Source organism: Amblyomma mixtum, chromosome 7, assembly GCF_055824585.1.
Source record: "Amblyomma mixtum isolate Tamu chromosome 7, ASM5582458v1, whole genome shotgun sequence".
Taxonomy (NCBI): Eukaryota; Metazoa; Arthropoda; class Arachnida; order Ixodida; family Ixodidae; genus Amblyomma; species Amblyomma mixtum.
In genome coordinates this window covers 67699234-67721190 of record NC_143018.1, presented here as the reverse complement: position 1 = coordinate 67721190, position 21957 = coordinate 67699234, and the positions used below count along the sequence as shown (strand labels likewise).

The 21957-nt window shown below is 48.5% G+C and overlaps 1 protein-coding gene across 1 annotated transcript in view; it reads right to left on the bottom strand.

Moving 5' to 3' along the window:
* LOC149336377 (uncharacterized) overlaps positions 1-13007 on the bottom strand; it is a 65704-nt gene extending 52697 nt beyond the window's left edge. Inside the window, exon 1 of the mRNA XM_089554706.1 lies at positions 12793-13007. Within this exon, the coding sequence (XP_089410832.1) occupies positions 12793-12889 (97 nt within the window). The 5' untranslated portion in view covers positions 12890-13007. The remainder of the gene's footprint in view (positions 1-12792) is intronic.
* Positions 13008-21957: the final 8950 nt, after the last annotated feature.

Sequence of the window (21957 nt, the reverse complement as noted above, 5' to 3'; positions counted from 1 at the left end):
TGATCTTTTGCAGTTTTACTTGAGGTCAACTTTTATTGTTTTTGACAACCTGCCTTATTTGCAGCGCGGTGGCATTTGTATTGGGTCCTGCGTGGCTCCCATCCTTTGTGACATTTTTTTAGCTAAGGTCGACAAAGTTTTAGATAAGTATTTTAATGGGGGAAGGATTTTAAAGATTTTTAGATATGTTGATGACTTTTTAGTGCTTTTAAGAAAACAGACTACCTTCACCTACCCCTCTACAGTAGGTGAAGTTTTAATAGCTTTCAAAAAATATGGACTTGGGCTAAATTTTACCCATGAACTACCTGACTCATCTGTACGGCGCTTGTGTCTCGTCTCTTGTACTTTGTGGTCGTGTGTGTTTGCGCCCTTTTAAAGTTTTCAAATATGAACCAACTTGCCCAAAAAGAAGTGTTAATGAAGTATCTTTGTCCTTGCTGCGTTTTCGCTCCTGTCGGCCACTGCAATTCAGGCGACTTTACCTCAATATTGTCAGTTTGCATTTTATAATTTGCTTTTTTGCTTTGACCTGTTCTTGGTGTTTCCAGTATACGCAGCTTCATCTGTCCGCCTAAATTATTAATTCCTCGAGCAGTGAACTCTCCCGTTTGATGGCTGGATACAAAACAACAAAAGCGGCTTTTCCCGTCAAACGATCCCCCTCCCAGCCAATGGCATCAGCTGGTTCATGAGAGTCAGCCGACCAGAACCGAGAACCAGTAACAATACAGGGAGTGGCAGGTGGAAAGGGAATAGACAGCTCTCGGCATTGTAACAACAGACAACCGGATGATAAGATAAGTGCGACCGGGCGGATGGTGTACAAGGACAAGTGCTGAACTAACAACTTTTCTCCGAAGACAACCTAACTGCACCTTTTATACTGTGGCAGAAAGTTGACAAGCAAACCAAACAGAGGCACGCATGCACAGGATTATCCAAAGATTAAACAAAGCAATAATCATTATTATCAGTCGCCACCTTTTTTTTATCGTTACCTGCCAGCGCTGCTTTTCTCAGTATGAGAGCAACATTATTTTACCCCTCGTTACTCCCAGCAGGGTTTGCGGGCAGAAGTGAGGCACTAGAGTTATTTGCACGATTAAAGATGAGCAGACTACCTGCGTTCAAAACCGACAGCGGTAATGCTCAGGCAAACATGCTCGAATACGAGTCCGTTTTAAACGACTAGCAAGCGTGAATGCATGGCCGAAAAAAATATAAAAACACCGTTCAAACTGCCCCCCCCCCTCCCCCCCCTCTTCTACCCTACACAATAGCGCTGCCCGATCGAAGGGCAGGACCGTCAGCAATACATGACGGCTCAGGGGATCGACTCCAAAGCATCCGTTCCCACCATTCCACCCAGATAATTAACATTTTCCAGCGGCTAAGAAGTAACGGAGATTTCCAGTCACAAGATATTCAACCGATTCCAACCATGTTTAACCCTGAGAAAAGTCCTATCGCTTTGTAGATGTAAAGAAAACATGCCACCGCGACCTAACCGCGGAGTTCAGTTCCGAGTCGAGGTAAGGTTTCCGCTAACGCTCTCCGCGTCCCCTCACCCACATCTCTCCATCGGCACCGGAGCTCCGGGACCTTGTATCAAACCTGACATCGCCCGAAGGAATACGCCACACGCCTATGCGGTGGTGTTAGTAGACCGCGCAACGCTGTCTCTGAGCTGACGTAATGGTGTCTGCTACCCCCGCCTCCCACGCTTTCCTTCCTCCTGCTTGCACGTGCGGCGGCGGACTCAATGGGCCTTGTACCGTGAACTGACATCACGAGCCGTTGTTGCTGCCCGATGACACCGTTTCGGGACCCCGACGTCGCGCCAAAGCCATTGTTTGCTCTTGGTCCGCCGTGCAAACCAAATGTTCTCACACCCGCCCGAAGACACGTCGTCGTATAACTTGCGCGGGTCGGCGCGTCCCGCACACAGATACCGTATAGTGCTACGCTTGTATGCGCGTGCGTGTGTGCGAGCGAGAAGCGTGTGTCAGTATCAGGGTCAATGGCGTTCGCGCCCTGCAAGCACCGCAGGGGCGAGCCGCCGAAGACACCACCACGCTGTATTCGCAAGATCATGTAATGGAGACGCCGCGTTTCTGGGATGTTTCCGAATCGGAGGCGTGTACATCCGTTCGTCGCCGTATGGTTCCTCTTCTGGGTCGGTTCCACGGCGCTGTGTCGCTCGTGAGGGGATGGGTGCGCGCTGTCATCGGTAAGCAAGGCTCGGAAGTAAATAGGCGTTGTGGTGACCTTCTTTCGTGTCGGGTCTACGAAGGGCAAGGTCGCGCCGCTTCGTCGGCAGCTAGGAATGCGAGCGGAATGCATTGATTTATAATCGCTCGCCGGAACGTGGTCGAGGCGCGGCCACGACGACCGCGGCTGGGGCACGCGAATGCTTTCGTGGGAACTGCGCTGAAGAAGGTGTCCCACGGAGCGCTGGTCGGAACGTTCTTGTTAGTCAGCGATAACCGACAGTCACGCCATGTTAGTCGGCGTTCAGAAATGGCACATCAGTCCACTTGTGTGCACTGAGCCCCGTCGCGGTGGCTCAGTGGTTACGGCGCTCGGCTGCTGACCCGAAAGACGCGAATTCGATCCCGGCCGCGGCGGCTGAATTTCGATGAGGGTGAAATTCTAGAGGCCCGTGTACTGTGCGATGCCAGTGCACGTTAAAGAACCCCAGGTGGTCGAAATTTCCGGAGCCCTTCACTACGGCGTCCCTCATACCCTGAGTTGCTTTGGGACGTTAAACCCAAATAAACCGATAAACTGCACTTGTTCTGTTTATATTAAAAATATAAACAGAACAGTGGTGATGGTGCTCGGCTGCTTACCGGAAAGAAGCGGGTTCGATCCCGACCGCAGCGGTCGAATTTCGATGGAGACGAAATGCTAGATGACCGTGTACTGTGCGATATCAGTGTACGTCAAAGAACCCCAAGTGGTCGAATTTATCCGGAGACCTCCGCTACAGCGTCCCTCAAAGCTTGAGTCGCTTTCAGATGGTAAACCCTATAAAACCATAAAAAAAATACCAAAGAATGCGGCCATGGGCCCTTTTTCAGTAACGTCCAGCTCGTGTGCGTAGCCTCCTCGCCAGCGTTTGCAAAATGGCTGAGGTGTTCACAGCGCACGTGTTCTACGACGAACGGCTTCTCGATGGTGGACAGCGCGGCACAAATTTGGCTCATGCACATCTGTTGTGTCTTACGAAGCCAGCACCTCCACTACACGGTCAGTTGAGTAGTGAGTATGCTGTCCGGCAGATGGCGTTAGGGTTGAATAGCACAGAGTAAAAACTCGAAATGAAGAGGCAACGAAACGGGGCGATTAATTGAAATGAGAGCCATTATTAACAGAAAGTTTGTTAGGAAAAAGCTTTTCAAATACTTAAAAGTTTGTCACAATCCGTAGACAGCGATGGCGGGTCGACGATGGGCAACGATCGATGCGCATTTCATTTCATAAGGCATTCGCTTTCTGCCGGCGAAGCTGTCACAGGGTAGCTGTTGTCTTTGCCGCGTTGGTGGTTACTATCGTCAGCACAATGTAGGGTACTTCTTGGTCTCGGTTGTCGCAAAGCGCGCTAAGAGGCGAAAACGGGCGAATGCGGCGGCACGCCGCCAGAGGGGAAAGTGGGTTCGTTTACCCCTGGCTGTTGCACAGTGTGCGGAATCGTCATGTTGAATACAGAATGAATATTTGTTTAGGAGCTGGTTAACAGCGTTAAAAATTTCTATTTAAATCAAAAACATTGTTTTGTAATTTGGACTTTCTCTACTGTTTTTTTTTTTTCCAACGTTGTAACAACTGCCAGGCTGCCCTCAAAGGCACTTGAGATTCCCATGGGCATTCGCGATCCTCCATCGACTCGGTCCCCATCGAATTCAATGCTCAATGAAAGCCGCCGCTTGACACCTGTTGATCACCGCTGAGTTCGATGCCCTTTGGCTGAATGGGCATTCAGACTGCCCGTGGGACCGGGGTCAACTCTCGCTCAATTTTCTGGGGCTTACCGCCAAGACACGGCAGGAAAGGGGAAGGCTAGACCTTTGTCCCAGTGCCGTCGAGAGTGGGTTGTTCATTGATCGGCTACGGGTGCAGAGGGGTGAAGGGGGAATCTGGAGAGTGTGGGGTTGAGATCCTAGTGCTAAGGTAGCTCACGGCCCACGGCATGGAGACAAGGACCTAGCCATGGCTGGGCGGCCGGGAGGCTGACCTTGTAACCCTTCGGCCGCCATATTTTTGCGAGGTTTGAGACTGAAAACTCCAACAGAGGAATAGCACTAAATACGGTGCACAAAGGGAGGTGGGGAGGGAGCAGCTCACCCCACTTCTCTAATAGGTGTGTCGAAGAGCACTGTCAGAAGTACTCCTTGCCACGCCTTGGGAAGGGGTCATTATCGAATTTGCTGGACAATAGGATTGTCTCGCTCGCTTGTGTGGGCGAGACGCGATGCAACTGATATCTTCCTGCGCGTCGTAGGCACGCTGTATTCTGAAATGCAAGGTGCCAATGATCAAACTGGTCAGTAGACCAGCTTTCTTCAAAGGAATGCAAGATGGTGCTGGCAATGGGAATCATCCCAGAACCCACCAGCCAAAAGCCGCATTCCTAGTCCAAACTGAAAAGCCCAAGCCGTTTTGCTTGTCAACCGCCTAGTACCACGCGTAGGAGTCCTAAAGGCTGGTTCACACGCAAGCGACTGAGCTGCGCGTCGCAGCGAAAATTTCCATCTTGTTGGAACCTTGCCGCTCACCGCCGTGACGACTCTAAACAGGTTTTTGCGCCGCAGCAGCAGGATTTGCTAGCGTTTTCTCTTGCATGTCAAATGGGCTTAACTTGCAGCGGGGCTACAGTGTTCAAGAAGCCTTCTAGAACTCTGTAGCGGGGCGCAGACGAGAGTTCCGCCTTCAAAAGAATTGGAACGAACGACGAATGACTCCGTATGGCTGAAGAGGGAAACATTTGAGTTTTTTTTTTTTTTACTTTTGACAGATACCACTCATTCTGTTATATGTGCACACATACTGTACGAACATCACTGTTCATCACCCTCTCCAGCAGCGCCAGGAACACGTGGATCCGCGCCGCAGTGTATTCTGATCCGTTACACTTTGCTGGTCGAAGCTGGAAGTCATGCCTTTGTGAACACCTTAGGAGCATCAGGCGGATGCATTACTCTTACAGCCTTTTTCTTTCCGCCCCATCTTCGCCCCAACTTCTTCTCACCAACTCTTGACCGACGTTTCAGATCCTCTATCAATCTCTCACTTTGCCGCATTCCTTATCAGTAACCAGAGGGAAACTGACAACTTGCAAAATATTTGAAGCTCTGTTTAATAAAGGGCATACTTTCCAAACGAAAACCACCGTTCAAAGACGGTATTCTCGCATTATTGTTCAAAAATGAAGGGGAGAGCTTCCTTTCTATCTGTATGAGGGGGAGCATAAGAGGAAAAGGAAAAGAGGGACTCAGGAAACAGAGGGAAATAAAAAGAGGGCACAGGACACGAAATTCTGAGCTCGTGGGTTCGGATCCCACCGGCAGCATGTGGCTGTTTTTTCGTCTGCTGTATAATCCCTTATCGTTAAAATAATTACCCTATTAAGCTCTCATTGCAGAACACCACAAAATGAAAGAGAAAAACAACCCCTATGCTCCTTGGTTTCACTGAGTGTTGGCTTCCGTCATGTATGAGGGGGGGGAAGCTGTTGAAAGAACACAATCGTTTACATGGACACGACAGCGGGGGGGGTCGAGTCAGGAGAACGAGCTGAGCATGGTCAGCCCAACTCGACGACTGTTTGTTTACATGAACTCGATACATGTGAATCAACTCTCATGGCACGCCCTGCGAGGCGCGACCGCACGAGTAGTAAACCGGATCCCACTTGTGTTCTCCCGGCAGAAAATGCTTTCCCCAAGAACGAAAGAGAATAAGGTTAATTTGCGGCCGCCCATGGAGGAGTTCAGGGGTCGAGTCCCATCGACTCCCCGATCCGACTCGGCGGTGTTTACATGAACCAAATACCGGTTTTCTACCCGACAGCACGGCTTGACCCGGCCCTGTCGAGTTCATGTAAACGCCGATGGGTGCATCCCCTCAAGGAGTGGTCTAGCTTATCCAAAATAACTACTTGCTCTCTACAATTTTATGTTCATAGCAGGGGTGCGAACGCGAGGTGCAGGTCGAGACAGATGTCATCAGGAGAATGCACTACTGTACACTTTTGACACCTGCCCTTTACACTAGATCTCAAAAGCTGGTCGTAAATGTCTGGGATTCATGTTCACTCGAAGCTGGAAGGAAAAGGAAAGAGAAGGGGATTAAGAGAAATACCCCTCCCCCTTCCTTCCTTCCTTTTTTTTAAAAATATACAATAGAGGGCGACTGACTGGCCTCCTCACGCGCTAACCCATCTGTCCGCAAGGCAGCGAGTGAAAAAGCGGTCTGTGAACAAGGGTTTTCGGTTGCAAAAATTTTCTTGTATGCCGACTTTCCCGCAATTCTGTAAGTTGTCCATTGATTCTCAAACTTCACGGCTGCATGAAGGTGGAGGCCGTCGTCAGGTGCCTTCAAGAGCGGCACGACGTTATATTGATTACCACGATATGGGCGGAGGCTGAAAGCGGCTAAAATTTCTGTAGTTTCAACAGAAACATGGAAAGCTGGAAGTAATTTCTGCATTAAAAGCTGGCAAGGAAACTTCAGCAAATCACGAACTGGCGAGGTAACGCTAATGAAAGTGTGGAGGTCGCCCAGGAGGCGACCGCGGCCACGTTTGTTTGAAGGCTACAGGAGAGATGACAGCGGCAGAGCAGCGGCGGCAGCGTCCGGCCCAGGCCACAAGGCCCCAAGCGTTCACCGTAGCGCGTGCCAGCAACTTCGTCCTCTTCGGCATGTTGTCACTGTCGGCCGCGAGTGTCGCTACAAAAGCTTTCCTCCTCGTGCTTCCCCCTTACGCGTGCGGAATTAAAACATCTAATGGAGTCTGTGAACGAGACATTCGGAAGCATTCCAGCTTTGGAAACGTCTTGTTAGTTGATATTGGTAACGGTATGTGGGGTTTAACGTTACAAAGTGGAACATGGACTATCAAGGACGCTTTATAGTGGAGCATTCCGAATTAATTTAGACCATTTGCGTGGTTCTATGTCTTGCGTTGAAACTGCACAGTACACGTGTCTACTAAGCGCAAAAGCTGCCAAGCCGCCGCGGCGTGTCGTCTTGAAAAGGGCCATAAGGATGACATAATCTCGGTAGCAGGGGGTGCTGTTAGTCTAGGGTAGTGTAGGGTGCTGTTAGTGTAGGGTAGTGCGGCAGAAACAGCTAGCAATTTCAGCCACTTTGTCACGGTGGTGGAGACTCAGAAGTGACGTAATCTTTTCGATCTTCACCCTGTTTCCTCCCAGCGTGCTCAGGCGTTAGTCTATGTGAGGTTGCTTGAAGTGGTAGTTTTGCCAATGGTGAATGATCAATGAGCTTGGAGAATTGAAACACCCACGAAACGGCTTTTTCTATTCCTAGACCACATGATTGCTTTTCCAATGCAGTCTTTCTTGAGAGTCCAGCGAGACGCCGACTATGCTGAGTGCCCCAGGAGAACAAAGCCTTTGCGTTTTCCCACTCTGAAGAAGCGGCGAACAAGGTTCTAGCGTGCGCGTTATCTAAATTATTCGTCACGAAATTGCATTTCGTAACAATGTTGCTTCGCGAAAAGTAATGAAGCTCCCTCCTTGTCCCCTTGTTTTTTAAGAGTGTAACATGGTGCTGGCACTTTCCGAAGTCAGAAACGGGACACAAAATTTCCCGCCCCGTACCAGCAACGTAAGCGCACAAACATAAGAGGTAAGAAGGGCATAAAAGTTTCCCGCTTTTCGCGAACAGTTTGCAACGATGTCTGTTTTTAGGTCAGAACTCCTGGTAGCAACCTTCCCTTCTTTCGTTTCTGTTTTCTATTTTTTTTTCAACCTATCGTTATGCACTAAAAAGAACAAGGCGCGAGACAATGTTTAGAGTGTAGAACAGAAGCACACTCAACAAACATCGCGTTGGTCTGATTACGACGTCTCAAGTGACCTTGTTTTAACCTTGAGCAGACAAAGCTAGGGAAAAATGAGGTGCTCGTTATGACATAAAATTAAAGGAAGCCAACAAGCACCAAAACCAAGGAAAGCATGGGGGATTGTCTCTTTTACATTTTTTTTAATTTGTGGCGTTAATCAAAATGAAAGGAATAGTGCAATTATTTGATGGCTACAAGATAATTGATTAGAAGATAAAAAAACAAAATGACTGATTATCTAATGCGTTTAGGACAAATAAAAATTAATAGCGCTAGCAGTGCGGTTGTCCTACGGTTTCGGTGTTTGGATCCGTTGCTCACGGGTTGTAGCTGGCAAAGACGACGGCATCAAAGATCAACAGGATTGACTGGCAGTTTAGCACGTGGGATATTTGACTGCCCTGCTGCTACTGTAATCTTTCGTTTTTTTACACTGAACAGTAAACAAAGAAAAAAGCAGCGATGGCGTAGCGTTCAAATGTAGTGGCCAGCCAGGCTTAGCGCGTGCTTAGCACGCCTTCGCAGTTCACGCCGCCACGGATTCGAAAACCACTCGCGACCAAAACGTGTTTTATTAAAGTTTATTTTAATCAGTTCAAATTTAGCCACAATCTGCCATTGGGATCCAGTCATCATCTAGTTTGACGCACCCAAATCGACTTTTGTTCTAGGGGTTCCTCATGAGTTACAGACAACAGTGCAAAGGCAGTTATTTAAATGTGAGCATGCAAACAAAAGTTACTCCACGAAGAAAATCCAAATTGAAAGATCAAACGAAATCGCATTAGTCTCAACCTTTCGCGCAAAGCGGAAGCTTAGATGCAGACCGCAATTTTCATTCGGCTGCTTCGCGCATACACACCTCTCCATATTTGCCCTCTGCCGAGCTCCACTAAAGCAAACCACCCGCTTCTAACGCGCATGCGTAGTTTAAATCGGGGACAGGTTAAAAGCGAAGAGATGGTGGCAAGCAAGTATAAACATGCACCTGCCACTTCAGAAGCTCAGTTGGTATCTCGTGAAAGCGGATCGCGCCTGCATCGACCACGTGCACTCGTGTTCAGCCAGTTTTCTTTGTAGCGGAAGAATTTGCGCTCTCCACACAGAGTGCCACACCCTGTGAAAAACGCGGATTGTTCACAAGATGTTGCGGTCTTTGGAGAGTGCACGAAAATTCCGCACCTACACAAGAAACTGGTCATTTGAATGAAAACAAAGCCAAGTAGACGAACCACTAAAACCCAGGCACCAAATGCGCGTGCGGAGGGACACGTGTTCGACCAGTCACCAACATAAACTGCGTATGCGCTCTAGCTCTACATTTGAATTTAACCCTGCGGAGCTCGGGAGAGGATCGCCGCGTATGCGCTAAGCAGCGGTGTGAAAATGGTAGATTTTGACGGCATTGCGTAACCACGTACACGTCGCCGACTGGGCAGGGGCGATTGACACAATAGGGGAACCTCATCGATTTGGGGCATAGGGTACTACAGTCGAATACAACTTAAGAACGCAGCGGCTTTTCCCCGTCATACGACCCCCTCCAGCCAATGGAGTCGACTGATTCTCATGACCTGGCTAGTGTGACAAATCAGGGAGTGGTAGATGAAAGGGGGCGGTTCGTTTCCTATGTACTTAGGGATAGACCCATCTCTCTATTGTGGTGCCGCTCCCAGCATTCTCACGCTAGCAGAGGCATGAGAATCACCCGGCGCCATTGGATGGAAGATCCTTTGTCGGGGAAAAGCCGCCGCGTTCTTGAGGCGTATCCGCGACTAACGCCGGACGCCAGTGCGCATGCGTAGGACAATAACCTAAGGGGCGTTATTGTTCTGAGCATGCGTCATGGCGCCCCGCTGTTTCCCTATTCGATAAGGTCCCCCTATTTTATAACTCCCCTACAAATGGAACTCCCGTAAGTTTAATTGTAATCCATTTGGCGTTAGTAGGCTTGGAAAGCTACCTTCGTAAGCGATTGCTTCTGTCTTCACACATTTTAGTCATGGGTAGCCGCCGCGGTGCCTCAGTGGTTACGGCGCTCAGCTGCGGACGTGGAAGACGCGGGTTCGATTAACCAAACCTGTTAGCCGTGGTGTACTGATCGATTTCTGTTTCGCTGCCTTCTGAGTGTCGGCAGTTCGAACAGCATCACCTGAAATTTGCGACTGTTCGAAACAAACTGGAAAGTATCGCCATCTAGCGCTATTTTTCTTGGTTTTCGTGTTTACTGTACTGCTTCTTTTCAGTTTCTTCTTCCATGCAATACGCTTAGAGCTCGAAACACAGAACCTTGCTCGGAATTAAGCCATAGTAAAATAGCCTCTACTATTATCCCCTCGGAAAACTAATGTTTCTTCCATAAAAAATACGAATTAGAGGCTTGCGATTTAATAAAACGCGTTGCTATCATGTCACAAATTTTGCTCGCCCAGTATCTGTGGCATGACGCAATGCGATGAATGTGTTCAGAAATTTCACATATGTGCAAGTGATTTATCTATAGATGAGCACAACATAACTATGCACCGACGAATGCCTTTCAAAGGATGTCCTCCAGCTAACGGCGTCGACCGGTTTTCAGGGCGGCGCAGTTAATCGCCTAGTGGTAAATCGCGAGCGGCTGTGGCTGGTGCCTCCGTGAAATAAGCACAATAGTAAGGAGCGTTGTAATATGCACTATTATATTATCAGAAGCGTTGGGGTGCAAACACGCGCATCGCTGCCAAGAGAGAACACTGATTCGTTCAGCCAAAGTCGCTGTGTTCGTGCAGACACTTCCGAATGTGACGAGTGTTTACGTTACTGCCGGACATGACTCGACAGTGATGTGGTGCCGACAGCGGCGATCACCATGTGATGAGCCCCGTGTGTTCTCATGTCGAAGTAAACGGTTGAATTACGCCAGCGTTTTGGTTCTCCCCAAACGGTGTCCGCTTTCATATTCGTTTTCTTTCACAGCAATTCATGCCATAACTCTGGGCAGCTCTTATAATTGAGTTCATATTCTTGCGCTTCCACTTATGGGCATTAATACAGTAACATTCTGCGTAAGCACATATGCCCCTCGCCACTGTTCTCGCAGGCATGCCTAGCGTGGCCCAAGACTAACCACTATCCGCGTTTACATGAATGACAGAAGTGGACACCTGTGCATTTTTCGGGGAAACGTGCAAAAACGTCGAGGAAGAGAGTAGAAGACGAGTCACGCCTTTCATTCTCGAAACCTGCTCTTTCCCTAAAAAAGTTGACGGGAGACGACTTCTGTCGCATACATGTCACCGCGGCTACGGTTAACAGCGGTGTCGTGAGAAGCAGTGGTAGCCATATCCTGAAAAACCCCTTTGAAAGGCACCTGCTACTCATTCCTTTTTCCGACTAAAACGCCTCTGCCCACGAAAAAACGCACGCGGTCCCCGCACGCGCCAGGTGCAAGCGAGAACATTCGATCCGGTTCCCAAAAGTGCCTCGGTGAGGTGTAGCGCAGACGACGTACTGCACTGCGCGACAAGGATGTCCACAGAGTGGTCACGAACACCTGGACGAAACCGTACCTCCTCAAATAAGCCTAAGAATATATTCTAAAAGGAGTACATAATGGCTTCACTGATCGTGTCCCTTTTGAGCCGCGAAAGTCCGGGGGTCCAGTGGCGAACGACCGGAAATAGGCCCATTGTCAAATACCACCTGGAATGATTTGGTTCTTGTATTATTGTTGCGACGCAAAGGCGAGACCAGTTTTGGGGTGCTTCAAGTACTCGGAAAAGGGGTAACCTCGTACTCACTCACCCACCTGGGCGCTGTTTTCATGGAAAAAAACGCCGTCTACGTGACACACAATTCTTCACTCATGTAGACACATTCTACAGGCACGCTTTCTTGTGCTCTGGTAACTGAAGTGCGAGAACCCACGCATCCATGAATTCTCCCCAGTTTTACTAGCTAAGGCAAGTCACAGGCTGTTGAACTGTTCTGTGCAAACCTGCAGGAGCCGGTTATAATGAATCGCCTCCAATCCCGCCAGGACTCGAAGGGAACAGTTGTCAGCAGGTGCTGAAACCACGTGGGCGAATGGTGCACTGAGCAGCAGTTCCGCGGTTTACTCGGCTGCGCTGCCGCATTGGAGTGCAGCAAGAGACGTAAAGTGCAACAACTAAAACTTTTGGGTCACTTCAATCTCCCTTCATTTTCCCACGCAGTACCCATTGCCGGGAAGGCCAGCTATCTCTGGTCCCCGAGGCATTCGATTAATGCTAAAAATATATTCATTTCTTACTGCTAGTTGGGGCTGATTGAAACAGTCATCGGTAAAGAGGCAACATTAGCGCAAAGCAACGCTACCTCTGCTGTCATCCACTAATCGTACGAGAACGCTCGCATGAACTAACCGAGCCAAAACTACTGCCGTGACCGATGAAGAGCTCTGAGAGCTTACGGAATCTGTGTCACATCTCCGTGTACACAATGCTGCGAGGCACCGCGCTATCGACAAGCCATGCATACTTAAGGAAGCTCGTGTCCCAACGCACCTGCCCGCCGGCCGGTGTTAAGAGGTAACGCGCCCTCGATACTTGCCAATGGCCAGAAACTGTCGGCCGTCGACGAGTCCCGGCGTTACGAGCTTGGCGGTCCGCCGGGTGCCAGCGGACAGTTCCGCACCACGTTAGAGTCATTGTTCCAAGGAAAACAGAGTTGTCTCTCACCTTGCGTTGCTGACACTTGTGCGAAGAACCGTGCCGCTGCGGCGAAGGCGACCAGGGCGATGAGTGTTATCCAAGACGGCGTAGTGGCTGCTGCCATGACGGCCCGTAGCACACCGACGTCCACCGGTTTCTGGAAGCGCGGCGGCGCAGAAGGCCAGCACCGTTGCGCCGCAGCCGGCAGCAGCTAGCGAACCCGCGGCACCCCGTAAGAATTCGTGACCTGCTCCCCGCGCGCGCGCTCCTCCTCTTGTCTTGTCTCTTTTTGGCTGGACCCGCCACGCTTTGCCGAGCGCCCCGCCGTTACCGTTGCTTCCTCCGCGAACAGGTCTTCTGCTCTCGTTCTATCTCGGCGCGTGGTGGTAGCTCACGAGGGGCTACTCCACGAGGCGGCGGAGGCCGAGGCAGAAGCGTCACGAGTGACGTCACTTGTGACGTCGCAGAACCTGCGTGCCCAATTTGGCTGAGAGGAGGTGGCGGGTTTTCAAGGGGAAGAGGGAGTGGCGGGGTGAGAGAGAGAGAGTGTGGGTTTTCCTGCCGGCGGCTGCCCATCGTTGCGTGCAGTGCGCGAGGATGCACCTGCCGGAGCCGGTTTTTTTAGGCGGGGAGCGTGGGGGACGTTTCGGATAAGGCTTTGCTCCTCCGCTATGGCTTCCGGTCTATCGCGAGACTCCGTCGAAGTCCTCCCTCAATCACTGCGTATTTGCTGCTGTCCCTTCAATCATTTTTTTGCATAATTTGTTGTTTTGTCAAGAAACAAAAATTTTTAACAACATAAAAGATTTGTCGGTAGGGGGACTACATTTTACAGCGGACTGCACACTTGAGCTCTTGAGCCTCGTCATGCACTCGGCCTTTGAGGTCCGCACTGCACGGAACTAGAAGGGCGGGACCGTGGACGCGCGCACGCGCAGGTCCTGGTTGCTCGGGTTTGTCGCTGCGCCGACGGTTGTTTTCTTGGTGCAGTGAGGAAGCGCGCCTGTTCCTGACCCACTTCTGAGCGCCCGTATGGAGGACAACAACCTCCGCCGTGCAACGGCCGCCGGCGTGTTGCTTTGCCTCCTCGCCCGCCTGTCTTCTCGTCGGGTCGCGGCTGTTACCTTCAACTTGGCCTTTTCGCCCGACACAACACTGTCTCTGGCGTCCGCTTGCTTGCCGCAGGGACGCGCTGTCATGAACGGAGCGTACTTTCGAGAAGAGCGTCAGAATGCGCGCATATTGCGTCAGCGGACATTGTAATCAGTGTACGAAAAACGTCGTATGAGGCTGCGCTACTAAACGATAAATGAAACTCAGAACCGTTGCTCTGGAAGACTTCGCCCATTGGACGTCTCCAAGTGGGCATGGCTCTTGCTCTAAAAAAGGGCAGACGGTGCCGGCGCTTTCTCAGATTCAGTTAGTTATCCTACAGAAGCGCCACCACCTTGAAATCAAGCTCATCGTCCTGTTTCAGTTATCGAAAACATTATACTAAATCGCAAGAATTTATAGTACTTTTATGCATTCGCTTTTACACTGCAATTCTTGACGCAACAGCAAGAGCAACCGCTTCCAGTTTGACGTGACAGGAAAAAACGGATAAGCTGTTGTGATGAAGCCATCACGTATGCATTTCGGACTCCAGCCGATTGGCGCGAATCGCAGTGGAGACTAACATAGTATGCGTCCTAACAAACCTTCTGTTCTAACCAAATGAATTTGCTTAGCAGCGATTTCTCAAATGCCTTCTCATATTTAACTACTGCTTCTTAACTTCAGCACGTAAAACTCTATTCGCAGCTTTGATGGGCGGTATCGCTGTAACGCGGCCTCCTCTGGTACCTTCCGAAAGATGATATCGGCGTCTACCCCCCCCCCCCCCTTCCCCTTGACTCCTTTTTTGTCAGTTCAGTCACGGAGCGCGATTAGCGTATTAATGTGTTGTGAGCTCCTTATTGCACGTCGTCACGGCAACAAGTTAGTACATAGCATGTCTATGCGAGTATAAACACATAATATGGCCGATAAACACACGAAAAATCGCATTATCTCTCTAAAGTACTGCTCGAAATGTGCTGTGGAAGGCAAGATCAACTTGCAGACATCCCTATAGATTCAAAGCTACAGAATTAATGTGTAATGAAATTAAAACTTGCATCGGGGCAGCCTCTAATCCATGCTGAAAGTTTCAAGCGACCCGGAATGGAAAAATATTGGACTGGATCGCGCCGTAGCTGTCTTGTCGCTTCTATTTCTTCGCTATCCTCGTTCTTACTAGCTGGTTTTAACATTAAGGTTAATCAAGGTTTGTATACAAAAGCTTGTGATCAATGTTTGCGTCGGTTTTCAGAGAGCATTTCTGCCCTGATTACTTTTTTTTTCTAGAGCACTACTAGTAAGCAATGATTCCGAGCAATACCTAAGCATTACAGCATTATTATTCAGCAGCGACCACTGGCACTTTTCGAGAAATTTAGAGCATATCATTCTTGCAACATTCAATGCATGCATCACGAAGTGAACAGTGTAATCTTAGAAACACATGCAGAATGGGATGAAGAATAAGAACGAACACAGCGTTGTGTTCGTTCTCCTTTGTCCCACTTTGTGTAAGTCTCAGATTGCGCTGTTCATGAAGCAGTAGCTGTGTTGGTTGTAAAGGTATCTCTGCTGTAAAACACTTCCATCAGGACCTGTTTACCATTTGCTTCAATGAAAATCGTTTCCTGCTGCTGATGTACCGAAACAAAAATGCGGGGCTGAAACGCTGACTGCAGACTAGCCCTTGCTATCATACTTGTAAACCGCGGGCCCGAGTACGCGGAACCCGTGAGCTGTCACGTTAACATTTTTCGGTAACGTGAGGTGTCACGTATCTAGTTACTTTTTATTTCAATTGTCTCCCTCCGCCTCTTTTTCAAAAAAAACGCCGAAAATGATGTTGCAAATAAACAAAATCTGCAGGTGTTCTCGACGACTCTTGTTGCGGCTCGCATGCACGCCAAAAAACACCTGCCCTTGACGACGCACTGAACTAAAAAAAAAACCGCGAACACGCATTCACACACCTGTCTTCACCCCCAAACCACTCACACATAGAGATGTGAAGGCCTGAAAAAAACACTGCAATTTTGGGGGAAAAAAAAAAACGTTTTTTTTTCCTTTTTTTCAGACGAGGAAAAATGGAAAGAAACATCGAAAATTTCACAATGCTTCTTGATTTACAACGCAGCAAAGTACAGGACATCTGCAGGAATTTGGTCCAGGACAGGGGTCTTCAGCGAAGCACGTGGCCCCATCTACCTGGTGGCAAGACCTTTGCGCCAACCAGCCGCTAACTTGTCTGGCTTGCCGACTGCTGCAGATACCACCATCATCCGACAGCTGCGAATGAAACCAGTCCCGTTTCGGAAACGTCCATACAAGGATTCGCTACAGGCTTTCAGGGGAACGCGTTCAAAAGCTTGTGTATGTGCAGTCGAACCAAGCTGTGGACGCAGCTTGAATCCATGCTGCTGCGCGTAGTGCCGCATCCAGCTACAGTGACTCTGAGTCCGTTATAAAGTGAGTTATAGATCAGTTTTTATGTTCCCTTTCTTGGTGTAATAGAACAAGATGTTCGTTCCACAAATATGATATTTATGTCTCCATATTCGCCTGAAGTGCAAATCATTATTTATCTTCTCGGTGCAATAGAACAAGAAGTTCGTTTCACAATATGACATCTATAACTGCATATTCGACTGAACTTTGGAGCATTAATATTGATCGTTGTGCTGTTGCAAATAAATCTGTTCTTGTCACGTTTTGCAAAATTTCCAACTTTTCAAGAAAAAAAAACCCTGAAAAAACGGTTTTTTTTTCATGCCATTCAAAATTTCTTGAAAATTTACATCTCTACTCACACACACAACTCTCTAAAGAGTGGACGCGTGCCGAGCCACCAATGGACCATTTGCAGAAATCTGTAAGTCAGTTTCTGCGTAAGCTTGTTTTCCAACCAAAAGCCCCCGTTCCCAGGCGGCACTCTCGCATTCATGGTGGATGCAGTTCCCTTTTCTGAGCAAACTCAGGAATGTCGCCAGTTTACTCCAAGATGGCCCCAAGAGAGCCGTCGAAAGAGTACAATGGTAAAGCACAGAAAAGGGGATTGCAGTCAACCGGCTGCTTCTATCTGCAACTGCGGCTACGTTTCTGGTTATTGAGTTCCTAAGCGAGCGAAGCTGTCCTTGAACACCTTGACGTAAACACTCGCATTTCTGCGATAATTATGCAGGTTCAAGTAAAAAGAAATTGTTTATGAAATATATTTTTTCAGAACTTTATATATATTTAAATATATTTAAGCATTTATTTATTGCCACACAATTTCCGCGTAATTTCGTAAGCAGAAGCACACCAGAATTACTGAAAATTTGTTGAGTTCAGCTATGTTTTCTTTGTGAAGTTGGAATTATATGAAGTATGAGCTTTATAAAATTGATTTCTTGAGTTCTTACAGCGAAGACGCACTCATTAAAATTTATGGCCGTGGAGTAACTGCAAAGTAACGTGCGATACTTTTTTTCGGTAACGGTAACGCGTTACCTTTTTTTTGTTGGTAACATAGGGCAGTAACGCGTTCTTTTTTTTTTTTTTAAACGTAACGAGTAACGTATTTAGTTACTTTTTTTCGGTAACGCCTACAAAGCGAGGGCGCAGCTGCTCATATTCGGAAATGAAGTGGTCCCACGAGACACCGCGTTTCTGACGTCGGCGCAGTTTAATTTTAGAGCGGCCTGGTAGAGTGGACCGCGATTGAGAATTTGGTGATGATGGGGGAAAGAGGGGACGCAGCGCGAGGAGTAATATCTCTCTAGGAGGTAAGGAAATGGTCGCTGCGAAGCGATGTTGGCAGTAGTACGCATCTTTGTGCGGGAGCGGCGAGGATAGCGATAGATGTGGATGGAAGATAGGAGCGTACCCTTTGAAACAGAGTGGTGGTAGTTGCCACCCTACTCGGCTTTTTTTTTGCTTAATTGTGCTGTAGGTTGTTATTAAAATTCGCCATTTGCTTTCATTACGTTTTCCTACTCTTCTAACCTCACGTCACCTCTCTGCTTTTGAGCCACCAATCTTCCAATCGCTTTTTGCTAACTTCCACCGCAGATTTATTTACATGACCATTGTTATCTATAAACCCTAGGGCCTCAGGAGGAGTGACTGTGCCTGCATCGACGTCCGGATGGATACCATATCACACTTGAGTGTGAGGTGCTCAATTGTTTCCACAGATCTACCACACACTGCACATGTGTCATCTACTTCTGTAAATTTCTTTTTGTAGCTGCGCGTTCTAAGACACCCTGACCTAGCTGCAAAAAGTAGGGCACTGCCTCTTGAGTTATCATAGAAAAATTCTTTCCTGATCTGCCTTTTCAATTATCTATACAGTTCTGCACTATGCTTCTTTTCCATTGCATTAATCCGATGTTTACCTTCCGTGTTTTTTATCTGTCGTTTAATGCTCTTTCTTTCTCCGTCCTCGAGTCCGGCATACGTACTTTTTAGTTTCATAGTTCTTTTCCGCAATTATGAGTCAACGCTCTTTCTGTATAAGTATTTAAACACCTTAGCTGCCCACCTGTTATCGTCCAATTTACTCAGGCGTTCTTCATGTAGTATTTTACTCTGAGTTAATTACCCGTGCTTCGAAGGATGTCCAGCCCATATCGCTCTTGTTACTTTTCGAAATATTCTGAGCTTCGAGACAGTGATTTTCAGATGGATGTCCGCTTTCCTGCGAAAGTTCCTTCCGGGTGTTACAAAGGGTTCGCGGTGCTCTTACGCTTCAAATTCCTCTGTGCATCGAGACCGCGGCGTTCAGATGGCTGTCCGCTGCCTGGGAAGTTTCATCACGGCCATCCACTTGGGCCACAGCGGCATGGTATCGTGTGTCGGTGGTGCTCCGTGTGATTCACGGCTGATGCGGCAGATGTGCTCGGCCCGCTTTTATTTATAACATATATTAACGATCTGGCGCCACAAGTATCGTGTAAAATTCGCATATTCGCCATGACTGTGTAATTTATCGTACCGTTACTAACATTTCTGATCAAGTGGCTCTTCAAAATGACCTCAACCGCGTCCATGAATGGTGTGACCTCTGGCTAATGACACTAAACGCTAAAAAATGCAAACTCGTCTCATTTCCCCGCCAACGCAATCCCCTTATTTTTTCCTACACAGCTGAGAAGTCAACGCTTCTCAACGCAAGTTGAGAACGCAACGCAAGTCAACGCAAGTCAAACGAAGAAAAATGGTTGATTAAATTGGGTGTTTTTGGCACCGCGTAATATACTCTAGGCTCTCGGCAAAAGTAAGCGGCACAGCTAACGAGTGTTAAGTTTAAAATAAAAACGCAACGCATCCGCACGGCGTAGTCGAAGAAATAGACTGATGGAGCACAAAATTAACGTTGATCAAGCCTGCAAGCATTCAGGCATTCATGTAAGGGTGCGGAGCCTGCAGACTGCATCTACACTGTCATTGCTTGCGGGAAAATCTACTTCAAGGGGCTAGTAGTTCCCATGCCAGCTTTAGCATCCGTACACTCCCACTCGTTCTTGCCTGGACTATGCAAACATCCTGAAATGTGCCACTGGATTAAATAGATGCAAGGTAGTGATCTCTAGACTGCACTTGCGTATAGCATCTAAGGTCAAATAAAAGGAACTGAACAATAGGACTTCTGCTACATCATGTAACACCACTCCCAAGAAATACTTTCTTTTTTCCTACAAAGAAGTTTCCTATCTTTTCATGGAAGGTACAGGCGTGTGTCAGCGGTGCTCTGTGTGACTCACGGCTGATGTGGCAGAGGTTGTTTACAGCGAGCAACGGCACCTATATACTCGCGGTTTTGATGAGACTTCTCTTGCCCTGTGCAGAGCTCTATGCGCGAGTGAAGCTTCGGCATTCCGTTCCATAGCCAGCGCAGGTGTCAGACCATCGCCACCACTTGGGACTCCTTCCGAGCTCGTCATTTTTTATTTTTTTTTGCCGGAAGTGGCGAGAGTGGTTCGGGAACGTCCTGGTGGGCGGTTCCCGAAGACTGGGCACGTGATCCGAAGGACAGTGAGTGTACGTTTTTAATTGAACTAAATTCCCCAATCAGGGACCTAAGTACAGGGGACCACTTTAAAAAGAGCCGCCGTGCTCATGTTTAGCACTGAAAAATCCTTGATCGCTCTGTAAATAAATCTCTGTTGAGTTTCGCTATTCCTCGACCCGTCTCTGCATCGGCGGCAACCGCGATGCCCGAGTGCCTGCAACCCGACTTCTGACTTGGTTCTTCGCTACCCGTTGAGTCCGCTATCGGAGCAGACACAGCGCAACACCCTACACAAAATAATATTAGTGTATTCCTCTAGAGCGCGTTCACCTTGTCTACCGCCCTACCCCCCTGCGCTTCCAGATTGCCTCCCTTCGCAAAGCTCCATCTCCGCCCCTCCCTCCCTTGAGTTTCAGCAGCCCCGACTTGGCGTCGAGTGTACGTCCGTACCGCTGTAGCGGTCGCAGAGATGAAATACTGCTCGCATTCATTCCTCGAACGGCATTGCGTGAACCACGCATGCCGGAGCTAACATCCCGCAGAGGACGGTTGTGAGGAAGACAAAGGCGCCTGTCCGATGGCGCCGCGCAATCGTGCGACTGCGCACGTTGTCACGGGAAGGAGAGGCGATGATATGCCGCAGTGAACCCGAAACTATATAAAGTCCGGTCGTAAAAGCTCTGAAGAACGCCATGTCGCGACTGGGGATGCGTTGATTTCGCAGGCAGAATCTGTAGGAATGTGGTCCCAGAAAGGATCAGAATTTGGAAAAAAAATTGAAGGAATGCATGTGATGGACATTTGAAACGGACACATGAACTTTATGAAAACTCAGGCTGCAGAAACACAGCGCAGAAAAGAATACAGAAGCAGCGATTACACTTCCTTACCGCCTCTTTCTGCAAGGCTGTCGCAGTGATGGGCAGGTCGACAAAGGGAAACCTATAAAATACTATGGCGAGGTGAGGAGTTGAAGGTGTCGTACTTAATTAATGATGTTGAATTGTAGTTGGATAAGACCATTTTACAGAGGGGTGAACTGAACAACACGGTGGTGCATGCCCCTTAAAGGTTACTGAAAAGGGGCCCTCCAGCCAGTGGAGTCGACAGGTTGCCATGACATCGCGGTTAATCATCTAGCGTAACAGCGCAGGTATCTGGTAGGTGCCTGCATGTAATGGGATTGACCGCGAAGTCATGAGAAACAGTCGAAAACATCGGCTGAGGGCCTAGGCTCCAATAAGGGGCACCCGCCGCTTCTCGGATGCCAAGTGGACAGGCGGTAGAAAGAAGACAATGAGATGTTTTTCTTTCTTTTTCTAAATCCGGCTAGCGGGAAGCTTGAGAGAAATCTGGGCTTTGAAAGTACGGTATCCGTCCTTGAAAAGTATACTGAAGTTTTATTTTTATTACTCACAAATTAAAAGACTTCCCAAATGGAGGCCATCAGGCATTTTCTTACACTCAACTAGGCGGACTGCATTTCTGAGTGCAGCAGCATGACTGCTCTCACTCTCAGTAGAGAGGCTTGTCTACGGCCGTCACTCTGTTCAATCACAACCCTATCGTTTAGCTCACAGGGAATATCCACTGTCTATAAAAGAAGCGCTGGGGAACGTTGTAGAAGAACTAACAAGACGTCAGACAGCATGGCCACGTAAGTCTCGGCTCTAAAGTAATTCCTTATGTTCTGTTCGGAAGTGCCGAATACATAAAAACTACCATTAGCTCAAACCGTCGGGGCTTCAAGCCATCGCGCATAGCTTAGCAATGAGAGTCTATATGTCTGCGCGCGACAGGAGCAGGCGTTGTGATCGCCTAACTCATACCACGTTCTTTGTATTCGGTCACGGTGATTGTTGGCCAATGCTAACAAAACCTCGTAGCGGCCTGAAGGCGTTCAGGCACCGATTTTTTCAATACAACTTATCCTCCGACAGCTCAAGAGGCGACCGCGAAGCGACCCTTTCAAGTTTGCTCACGCGCTTATGATGTCCCTATTCAACAAAAACCTTTGTCCGTCCTCCTGGCAGGTGGTGAAGCATCACATAAACCTGTTTGACCTCTTGAAGTTGTGCTTTTGCACTAAAAAACAG